Source organism: Cetorhinus maximus, chromosome 12 (assembly GCF_964194155.1).
Source record: "Cetorhinus maximus chromosome 12, sCetMax3.hap1.1, whole genome shotgun sequence".
Taxonomy (NCBI): Eukaryota; Metazoa; Chordata; class Chondrichthyes; order Lamniformes; family Cetorhinidae; genus Cetorhinus; species Cetorhinus maximus.
Window position 1 is genome coordinate 1,126,608 of NC_135890.1, and position 12,016 is coordinate 1,138,623.

At 45.9% G+C, this 12,016-nt stretch overlaps 1 protein-coding gene across 1 annotated transcript in view; it reads right to left on the reverse strand.

The window, feature by feature from the left end:
* Positions 1-12,016, reverse strand: part of LOC144687260 (semaphorin-3E-like) — a 307,033-nt gene that overhangs the window by 198,755 nt on the left and 96,262 nt on the right. The window contains exon 2 of the mRNA XM_078553107.1: positions 2,766-2,926. Within this exon, the coding sequence (XP_078409233.1) occupies positions 2,766-2,926 (161 nt within the window). The remainder of the gene's footprint in view (positions 1-2,765; positions 2,927-12,016) is intronic.

Below are 12,016 nucleotides of genomic sequence, written 5' to 3' on the forward strand. Positions count from 1 at the left end.
AAAATGTTGGCCGCCCCCGATTGGGGGGAAAATGTTGTCCATCAGCAGCCTCCTTGGTGAAGGGACGTCTCCGGACACATTGCTCCTGTAGGAGTGGTGTTGCTGAAAGCCCACTGCCTGCCCCTCCTTATCCCTCGCCTCTCAGCTGTTCCTGTTCCTCTCCTGCACTCTCTGACCCTCCAACCCCAAAGGGAGATTTATCAGATTGTCCACGGCCAAAACAAAATTATTTTGAAGGAAAACAAAAACATTCCAATTCCAACAAAAAAACGTATCCGCATGAGTCAGATTCCGTTTTAGAGGGTGGAATATCGGCCAAAATAAAACATAACCAAAGCCAAAAAGGCAAACTGTAATTAATGTGGAGAGAGTGGATGAGCCCTTCGAATAGCATTGTCGCAGAGTTCATGTTGCTGAGCAGGTTTGTCACAGGGAGTTTGGTGCTGAGTGAACGAACTTCACAAAAAAGTATGATAAGAAATAAGGAATTTAACTGAAAAATAGGGAATGAGGTTTTCTTTAAACATTTCCTCCACCTGGAGAACCCGTCAATATGGCAGGTGGTAAATTGAGTGTGAAACGATCAGGGAAGCTTCACGCTGACGTGTTCCACAACTGGACAGAAGCGACATGCACCTGGCGAGTTGCACTTTACTCAGGTCTTCAAGGTTTGTTTGCCTACCTTGCTTCGGGCAGCGCTCACAGTCACCAGCGCCAAGATTCACAGATAGCACCACATCACTGTTAGGGGCTCATGGGCAGCTGTACCTACCAGACCAGCCGTAAGGCTGGGTGGCTTTTCAACAGCTGCAGGACTAGGGCTGTACCCTAGGGTATCCCAGGGTGTGTGTGGGGGGCACATGTTAATCTGTACAAGTGGTTTCAAGATGGTGAGGGCTGAGGAGGCAGTCTCCAGAGAAGATGAGGCCAGATGGAGATGTGAGGGTGTGTGTGAGAGAGTGAGTGGTGATGTCCCTTGAGCTGGCAGTGAGTGAGATGCCAGTGAATGTGTGATGGGTTTGTGAGTGTGTGAGTTTAGAGTGATGAGGTGGTTGCCTTACCCTGGCTGCACGGATGAGATCATTCATCCTCTATCTGCACTGGATGGCCAATCTCTTCAGTGCAACATTGGCACTGACCACCACTGCCATCACCTACCAAGCCGGAGTGGTAATGTTGATGCCCCTCCTGTGGCCAGAGCAGGCGTAGAGGATATCACAGTGGGCCTCAATGGCATCCAAAAGGTGCTCGAGGGATGAGTCACTAAACCAGGGGGCTGCAGTCTTCTTGCCTTTCGGGGCCATGTCTTCTTTGCAGCAGCCCTGGGCTGGAAGTGCTGAAAGGTGTGTGTGCAACTGCATTTTAAACATGGTGCCCGGCGTGGTGAAGCAGCGAGGTGATGGCATGGTGGGTGAATCGGAGCCCACCCACCATCGAAACGGTGTGTTTCCTGGAATGTATGATTAAAGAGGCGGGATTGGGATGATATGGCAAAGCTGCCATTGCAACCAGTGAGTAAAACATCCCTTTTCCCGCCCGCTACCCACTTAGTGCAAATCTGGGACGATTCCGCCCCTAAACCCTGTAATCCCCTCCCCAAACCTCCCTGACTCTCCATCTCACTTCCCTCCTTTGAAACACTCCTTAAAACGTGCCCCTGACCAGCTTTTGGACACCTGACCTAATATTAGCTTCTGAGATTTGATGTTAAATTGTGCTTTACAATGCTCCTGTGAAGTGCCCTGGGACAATCTATTATGTTAAAGACATTATATAAATGAATTTGTTGTTGTTATTATGTACTATTAAATATGCAGTGAACTATATGCCAGTTAAAGTGCACGACAACATGTTTGGTGTTTGTCTTTCAGTGTTACAGTTAAAAGCACTTTAGGAAGTGCAATAGACTTTCGAATATCATCTGGACTCAAATTGTTACTTCAAGAAACTATGGATGTGTTAGAAAATTTGATCCTTTGCCCTCTGTTTTTCAAATGTTTTAAAGAGAAGTACAAGTAGATAAGGTGGTTAAGAAGGCACAAGGAATAGTTGCCTTTATTAGCTGAGGCATTGAATATAAGAGCAGGGAGGTTATGTAGGAACTGTATAAAACACTAGCTAGGTCACAGCTGGAGCACTGTGTGCAGTTCTGGTCGCCACACAATAGGAAGGATGTGATTGCACTGGAGGGGGCGCAGAGGAGATTCACCAGGATGTTGCCTGGGCTGGAGCATTTCAGCTATGAAGAGAGACTGGATAGGCTGGGGTTGTTTTCCTTAGAGCAGAGAAGGCTGAGGGGGGACCTGATTGATGTATACAAAATTTTGATGGGCACAGATAGGGTAGATAGGAAAAAACTTTTCCCCTTAGTGGAGGTGTCAGTAACCAGGGAGCATAGATTTAAGGTAAGGGACAGGAGGCTTAGACGGGATTTGAGGAAAACTGTTTCCACCCAGAGTGTGGTTGGAATCTGGAACACACTGCCTGAGAGGGTGGTAGAGGCAGAAATCCTCACAATATTTAAGAAATATTTAGATGAGCACTTGAAACACCATAGCATACAGGGCTACGGGCCAAGTGTTGGAAAATGGGATTAGAATAGATGGGTGCTTGATGGCCGGAACGAACATGGTAGGCTGAAGGGCCTGTCTCTGTGCTGTATAACTCTACGACTCTATGACTCTAAGAAGTAGGAGTTATGAACAAATTAACCCCATAGTGGGAAAAGCTGCCTGTGCATCTCCAACAAGCTTGTGCTACTTTACCTCTTGATAATCCTCATCGATGCGATCTAAGCTGAGTGAATACACGAGGTCTCTGCCTCCCACAAACAGACGGTCCTGATACTCGTCTAACAGAAGTGTTCGCAAGTCGAAGTATCCACGAGGCCCATGGAACACCGTGGTCCTGTTCAGCTCCCACAACTCTGGAAGGAGAAAAGGCTAAAAATAAGTTATGGAAATTGATGGTTACTTTGACACAGTAAGAGCTCCCTGGAAAATTTTAGGTTCAAGTCGCTCATAATCTAGGATAATACTTCAGTACAGGTGAGCAAGTGTTGCATTGTCAGTATTGTTGCCATTCAGTTGAGATATTAAATTGAGGTCCTGTCTACTTGTTTGACGGGGTTGGGGGAAGGGATAACAGTCTAAAAGATTGAAGAAGAGCAAAGAACTCTTACAATGCAAAGAACTCTTACAATGCTTTGGTCAGCATTCAGCCTTCAACCATCACCAGCAACACAGATTTCCGGGTGATTTCTCCCATACTTCCTGCTTGGGAAAATATGTTGCTGTATCACAATGAAACAACAGTGATTCACGTCAAAGTAATCCATTGGTTGAGAGTAATTTACAATATCCTAAACACAAGTCCTTCTTTCTCAAAAACTCTTGGATGGTTTATTTCCCTTTATAAGGAAATGAGAAAGCAATTTTATGTTATCTTTAAACTGCCAAGGAATGTGCTCATCAATTGGCAGTTCCTTTCTCCCTGGACTTTCAGAAATTATTCGACACACATACTGGTCCTACTGTCGAAATCAGCCATCATTGTCCCGATGGCTAAGACATTGCGGTCCGCTGAGTTAAATGATTACCAACCAGTTGGTCTTACATCAATAGTCATGAAGTGTTTCGAGCACATTGTGTCAAAGTGTCTTTCAGCTCCTCTTGTTCCACATATTTATCAGCTACAGTTTGCCCATCAGCCTAAGTCAGTGGATGACGTTGTTCTGACCTTGGTCCGGCTGATCCTACAGCACACGGATAGATTAGGCCACTATGCTCAATTTGTCTTCAGCTTTTAACACTATGCTACCATTCAAGCTTATTGAAAAACCTTGATATTAATCCTACTCTCCTACTTTGGATCAATGACTTCCTCCACAACGGGTGTTAGTGTCTGGGATTTACTCAGAGCCTATGTTAACAAATGCAGGGTCTTCTTCGGGCTGTGACCTTTCACCTTTGCCTTTTACCGTCCGTACAAATGACTGTCGATCAGAGCACGATGACATAACGACCCTGAAGTATGCTGATGATACAGAATATGTAAGTCACATCAGGAAGAACTAAAACTATAGGAACACAATGGAGAAGTTTGTAAAACGGCACAATAATTCTCTTAAACTGAACAAAATAAAAGATGAAAGAACTGGTTATAGATTTTAGGAAAAAAGCTGGTTAATGGTACTGTTCCTGTGAAGCTTCATGATCTGGCCATTGAAATAGTTACTAACTACCAGTACCTAGATGTCAAAGTTAATGATAAGTTGAATTAAGGGGGACAGTGTTTAGATGTGGTTGCCTAGGGGACATACACAATTATACTACCTCAGATGCTCAAAAGCATTTTAATTTTATACTGAGCTCCCGATCCCCATGAGAAAGTTTACATTTTTCCAAATCCCATGGAACAAAACCCTACATATATTTGCAGTTTGCCTGTATCATGGTCACTATGTTTTAAGGTAACTACTGGTGTGAAACATCTCGAGATATTAGGACTCGTTCCCTTGTCAAATGGAGCTTGTGAGGACAATGTTTACAGGTAATTTCTGGCCTACAGTTCATGATTTTACATCTGTTTAAATTAAATCAAAGTTTATGAGCCTGTGATTTCTCATCAGTGTCTCCCACAGCAGGAACACTCCCCACACTGAGAATCGACTCCATTTTAATGTGATGATTTGCTGTATAAATACAAGTGTTATTAATGTAAATTTTAAAATCTTATGGAATTTCTGTTAGAAATTTATACAAGACAACAAAAAGCTTTCATATTTCAAATAGTAAATGAAAAGAAACAAACATATTATCCCTATCATAATTGTTTATTTCAGGTAAATACAAAGGATCACACTGTGTAAGCACTACACTGGTACTAAATTGGTTTTATTCTCTGACCCCCATCCTTTCAGTTAAAATGAGATAAGATTGTTATTCAAAAAAGTAAACTTCCTAATTATAGTGATAGTAAAAGGTAAATGTTAAATGCTATTAATAATTCTATCACTAACTTCATCATTACTTCATCATTAGATTTGCATGTGTGGGGACAATAACAGAGATATTAAGCCATTTCCAATAAACAAGTTAACGATTTTCTTAAAATATCATAGGAATTAGTTAGACTTTTGTTCTCTGGAATCACCAACAGTAATTCCTAACAATAATTGACAACAGTTTGATATGATTATAGATGTGAACAGGGAATTCAAGTGAAGTATAGATTCTGGAATAGTTATGACGATGTTATGTTTTTGCATTGCTACTTCTTCACTGTCTTAATGCCACCTTGAGGAAATAAAAAATATATTTTATAGAGCCCAAGCCCATGTTCATTATGCATCTTAAACCACCCACATATCAGTTTTCACTTTAATGAACTGACCTACCTGCTTCACCCAGCAGGAAGTGAGATCACTATGGTTTATATGTGTATCATTATCAATGATTCATCAGGTGAATCTATTTAACTTGGAGTAAAATTACTGGCTTGGATCATTTAGAGAGATGAAAGGGAGAATATCTTTCAATGATTCCAACCCTATTGTCAGTTATCACTACAATCTGGTGCTGGAATATTCACTGAGACTAATTCAGGAAACACATTGTGTAATTGCCATAAAAATTTTGTAAATTATATTCAAGTGTTATAGAGTCATAGGGGTCTACAGCACAGAAAAAGGCCCTTCGGCCCATCAAGTCTGCGCCGGTCAAACAAGTACCTAACTATTCTAATCCCATTTTCCGGCACTAGGCCCATAGCCTTGTATACCATGGCATCGCAAGTGCACATCCAAATGCTTCTTAAAAGTTATGAGTTTTTCTGCCTCTACCACCCTTTCAGGCAGTGAGTTCCAGATTCCCACCACCCTCTGGGTGAAAAAAATCTTCCTCACATCCCCTCTAAACCTCCTGCCCCTTACCTTAAATCTATGCCTCCTGGTTATTGATCCCTCCACCAAGGGGAAAAGTTCCTTCCTGTCTACCTATCTATGCCCCTCATAATTATATACACCTCAATCATGTCCCCCCTCAATCTCCTCTGCTCCAGGGAAAATAACCTCAGTCTATCCAATCTCTCCTCATAACTAAAACTCTCCAGCCCAGGCAACATCCTGGTAAATCTCCTCTGCACTCTCTCTAGTGCAATCACATCCTTCCTATAATGCAGATTCCAGAACTGCACGCAATACTCTAGCTGTGGCCTAACCAGCGTTTTATACAGTTCCAGCATAACGTCCCTGCTCTTATATTCTGTGCCTTGGCTAATAAAGGCAAGTATCTCATATGCCTTCTTAACCAACTTATCTACCTGTCCCGCTACCTTAAGGGACCAGTGGACATGCGCACCAATGTCCTTCTGATCCTCAGTCCTTCCCAGGGTCCTACCAAGTGTTGGTCACTTATTTTAGTTATGTTACAATAACCATAATCACAACGCCCAGAGCAAATGTTTGTCCAGTTGCACAACCAGCAGGTGAACAACCTCTTTAATAATGGATTCTAGCATTTTCCCAATAACAGCTGTTAGATGAACTGGCCTATAGTTTCCTGCTTTCTGCCTCCTTCCTTTCTTGAATCGTAGTGTTATATTTGCGGTGTTCCAATCTGCTGGGGCCTTTCCAGAATCTAGGGAATTTTGGAAGATTACACATAGTGCGTCCACTATCTCTGCAGCCACTTCCTTTAAGACCCTTGGATGCAGGCCAGCAGGGCCAACAGGCTTGTCAGGCTTTAGTCCCAAGAGTTTTCCTAGTACCTTTTCTCATTGATCATGATTGTTTTAAGTTCCTCCCTACATTTTGCCCCTGTTTTTCTACTATCCTTGAATTTTTTTTTGTGTTTCTACTGTGAAGACAGATACAAAATAAATAGTTGTTTGGCAGGACAGAACTTGAGTATTGCAGAAAAAGACATTTTGTCAAAGCTTTTTGTCTTGCACTCATCAGGACAATCACAAGAATACAAATCTCAGGGGAAGCAACAACTTAATACTGTATGAGAAGAGAGTGCTGATTGGTTGGCAAATGGACACTGATTGGTAGAGGCATTGCCATGAAGAATGCACCAGCTAATGGTGACTGACAATTAACTGCCAAGCATTGTTTGAAATTTAAACGAGGCAGCTTGACTCTGATTGGTCAAGGCATTTCCCTGAGGAATGGACCAGTGAATGGATATCACTAATTTGTTTAGCTAAAATAGGTGCAATGTGTGAACACGTTCTTTCTGTCTGCAAAGTCATTAACTGGTTCATTCCTCCGGGCAATGCCTTGACTAGAGTCAGGCTGCCTGGTTTAAATTTCAAACAATGCTTGGCAGTTAACTGTCAGTCACCATTAACTGGCATTCACCATGGCAATGTCTACCAATCACTGTCCACTTGCCAACCAATCAGCACTCTCTTCTCATACAGGATAAAGTTGTTGCTTCCACTGACATTGGTATTCTTGAAATTGTCCTGATGAGTGCAAGATGAAAACCTTCGACAAAATGTCTTTTTTCAGCAACACTTAAGATACAAATTACTTATTCAAAGACTCTGCCATTTCCTTATTTTCCATTATTAATTCCCCAATCTCACTCTTTAAAGGACCAATGCTCTCTTTCGCTACTCTCTTACATTTTACATACTTGTAAAAGATTTAACTGTCAGTTATTTTTATATTTCTTGCTAGTTTTGTGTCAGTCTCCAGTTTCTCCCTCTTCATTATTTTGTTGTCCTTTGCTGGTCTCTAAACTGTTCTGGGTTACCATTAATCAAGCTCACTGAGCTAGTAGAGGGTCATACAGGGAGGCGATGCTGTAGTGATATTGTTGTTGGACTAGTAATCCTGAGACCCAGGGTAATGCTCTGGGGACCAGGGTTCGAATCCTACCATAGCAGATGGTGGAATTTGAATTCAGTGAAAACAAAATCTGGAATTAAAAGTCTAAAGATGACCATGAAACCATTGTCAGCTACCCCATGAATGAATATTAAAAAAACTTACTGGAAATGTTAACTGTATTTCTCTCTCCACAGATGCTGCTAGGCCTGATGAGTTTTTCCAGCATTTTCTGTTTTTGTCACTGAGCTAGTTATGCTTTTTCAAAAAGATATTGTAGAATTCTGGTATTGTCAAAGATTTGTAATGCAGATAATGCGATGTGATGTTCCTAGTACTTGTGCTACATTGTGATACAGTACCCTTGAGCAATGTCCTTCCAGCTTTATAATATCATCCTTATGCAGCAAATGCATAATTAGCCCTCTGACTACCAGGTACCTTCTAGCATGTAAACTCTACATTTTTTTCTATCAGATAATAGAGATAATGGCAATGCTGTGCGCAGGTCTGTGCGATTGCTAAGCTCAAGGTCAGTAAATGCACTTACAAAGATTTTCTCAATTCCTCAAATGTAGCTGGAAATTCCAAGCTGAGCCAATGAGCGGGATTTAAAGGAGCGGGAATGGTGACAGGGCATCCATGGAGAATCGGGTGGGTCCGCATCTGATACCCAGCATCGGGAAAACTGTCCCAATTAAGATGGGGTGGGAAAGGCCCAATGTAGGAATCCCAACAACCAGCAGTGGGATGTCAATTCGACCCATTAATGAGCCACTTAAAACCAATTATCCCTGAGCCCTCTGGAATTCAGTGGTTGCTCAGGGATTTAACAAGACTTGCATGGCTCTCCCGTGCCTCCTGCCTGGTCAGGGGTTGGCGCCCTCATTGTTAAGCACTCTTTGCCCAATTGAGGGGCCCAAAATCAGGAAGGGGGCAGGCACTGAAAGCCACCCCATGCCATTGCCTCCGATCCCCCTGTGCACACTCCCAGCAACTCCCCTCCCAGTAACTCCCATCCCACTCACATGTGACCAGGGATCCTCTGACTGGGCTTTGGAGTATTAGTTGCATCAGCCACCGCTCCCAGCCTCTCATTGGCTGGCAGCTCTCAGGGGGTGTAATATCTGTCCCACTAGGGGCTTGATTGCATGGAAGGCCAGTTGCTGGGCAGTTATTGTGTTTGTCTCTCCCACTGCAATTACACAGTTCTCCCACTGATTCTTTTTATTATTATTCATTCATGGGATGTGGGCTTCCCTGGCTGGGCCAGTATTTATTGCCCATCCCTAGTTGCCCTTGAGCAGGTGGTGGTGAGCTGCCTTCTTGAACCGCTGCAGTCCCTGTGGTGTAGGTACACCCACAGTGCTATTCTGCAACTGATGGTGGTGGTGGGGGGGGATACACTGTCACTGGCACTCAATCCTGGCTAATCATCCTGAGCACATTTACAGCATCAAAATCACTCAGCAAAATCTGATAAACCACTGTTCTTACCTGGGCCATATTGGGAGATGTCAAGGGAGAAGTGAGGGTTTTTTGATTTTCTATGAGGGAGAGAACAATAAGAAACCCCTTGGGCTGCTCTCATGCCCATGTTGATGTGGCTTAGAGGGCATCAGAGTGGGAGATTGGCATTCTCGAATGCTGATCCACAATGTGGGTTAACCCAATGCTAGTGGGTAATAAACCAGTGCTGGGTTTAAGGAATCAGTCTCGGTTGCAAGTAATTAATTGTGCTGATTCAGGAAAAATCATATATTGCTATCAATATAGTTTCACATGCACTGTGGTGTCTTGTTGTTGAATCCAATGAGAAGGATTCATTAATTTACCAACCAGCCATGTTGTACTTTTTGACTGTGACTCAAATTAAACTATCATATTTACAGATTATACTGCCACAGTAGCAGTGAAATAGATTAATTTCTCTGTCTATGTTGTGCATATTTGACAACAGAAAATCGAGCATGTGTCAAACAGCATAAGTGACAAATTACATAAAACGTGCTCGAGCTGAGTTTAGGGGATATGATATCAACACAGGCCATTCGAATCGATCTGCCTGAAACAGATGTTCCTGTTCCAAATATCAGCTTCACTGGTTTTATTCCAATTCTAATGGCATCAGGCACCGTGAATGAACATCCACTGATTCCAGTTACGTCAAGACTGCAGGTGGAATTTCCCAACTTCCTCCCCAGTCCCCGCCTGCGGCAGGTTTAGTGGCGAGTTTGGAGGTTGGGGGAGGAACATGGTTGGAGCTGGAAAATCATTTCCCTGCTGGTGTAGAATGAAGAAGGGAACTTGCGCCCCTGCCACGATCACGGGTCTCCAATCTCGCCAGAAGCCGTGGTGAAATCATTTTGTATCCGGTTAATGGAGTCTAGATGGAGGCCTGACCAGAATTGTCCCCCTGCCCAATCATGTGCACCTCCAGAACACGCCTGGATCAACAAGGCATGGGCAGGCCGGGACTCAGCTGAAGGAGGCCTGGGGCAGCCTACGCGGAACTCGGGCCCGGGTCTCCAGAGACTGCAGACCCTGGAACACCACTTGCAGCAGTGGGCGGGTGGAGCATCGACCGTGTGGATCCTCTTATCGCGGGAGCTTCCAGGAGTTGGATCTTCATGCTGCAGGTGGACGGCGGCAGGAGGTGCTGGAGAGGGTGGTGGTTTGTGCTGGTGGGGGTGGTGGTCTGTGCTGGTGGGGATGGTGGTCTGTGCTGGTGGGGATGGTGGTCTGTGCTGGTGGGTGGGGTGGTCTGTGCTGGTGGGTGGGGTGGTCTGTGCTGGTGGGTGGGGTGGTCTGTGCTGGTGGGGATGGTGGTCTGTGCTGGTGGGGATGGTGGTCTGTGCTGGTGGGGATGGTGGTCTGTGCTGGTGGGGATGGTGGTCTGTGCTGGTGGGGATGGTGGTCTGTGCTGGTGGGGATGGTGGTCTGTGCTGGTGGGTGGGGTGGTCTGTGCTGGTGGGTGGGGTGGTCTGTGCTGGTGGGTGGGGTGGTCTGTGCTGGTGAGTGGGGTGGTCTGTGCTGGTGGGTGGGGTGGTCTGTGCTGGTGGGTGGGGTGGTCTGTGCTGGTGGGGGGGTGGTCTGTGCTGGTGGGGATGGTGGTCTGTGCTGGTGGGGATGGTGGTCTGTGCTGGTGGGGATGGTGGTCTGTGCTGGTGGGGATGGTGGTCTGTGCTGGTGGGGATGGTGGTCTGTGCTGGTGGGGATGGTGGTCTGTGCTGGTGGGGATGGTGGTCTGTGCTGGTGGGGATGGTGGTCTGTGCTGGTGGGGATGGAGGTCTATGCTGGTGGGGATGGTGGTCTGTGCTGGTGGGGATGGTGGTCTGTGCTGGTGGGGATGGTGGTCTGTGCTGGTGGGGATGGTGGTCTGTGCTGGTGGGGATGGTGGTCTGTGCTGGTGGGGATGGTGGTCTGTGCTGGTGGGGATGGTGGTCTGTGCTGGTGGGGATGGTGGTCTGTGCTGGTGGGGATGGTGGTCTGTGCTGGTGGGGATGGTGGTCTGTGCTGGTGGGGATGGTGGTCTGTGCTGGTGGGGATGGTGGTCTGTGCTGGTGGGGATGGTGGTCTGTGCTGGTGGGGATGGTGGTCTGTGCTGGTGGGGATGGTGGTCTGTGCTGGTGGGGATGGTGGTCTGTGCTGGTGGGCGGGGTGGTCTGTGCTGGTGGGCGGGGTGGTCTGTGCTGGTGGGCGGGGTGGTCTGTGCTGGCAGGGGGCGGTGTTCTGTGATGGTGGGGGTGCCCTTGTCACCAAGGCCCATGTCCCCTCTACCATTCAGTGAGGTGAGTGTGAGCAATTGAGGGTTCACTTATCCTGGTGGAATGGATGAGGTCATTCATGCGTTTGCAGCACTGCAGGGCACTCCTCTGGTGGAGGCTGTGGGCGCTGACCACCCAGGAGACTTCCTCCCATGCTGGGTCGGTCTGATGGCTCGGTCTCCACCTTCCGTCCTCTGAGTAGAGGACGCCCCTCCTGGCCTCCACTGCATTGAGAATGATTTCCAAAGACACCTCACTGAACCTGGGGTCTGGAGCTCCTTATGATCAGAGGGCCATCTCCTCCTTCAACAGTGGGTAAGTGTGATGTCTGGGTGCCTTTTAAATGCGGTGCCCAGATATGACGCCAGGGGGCGCACCACCCAGCCTGTCCCACTGGGAAAAATGTTGGGTA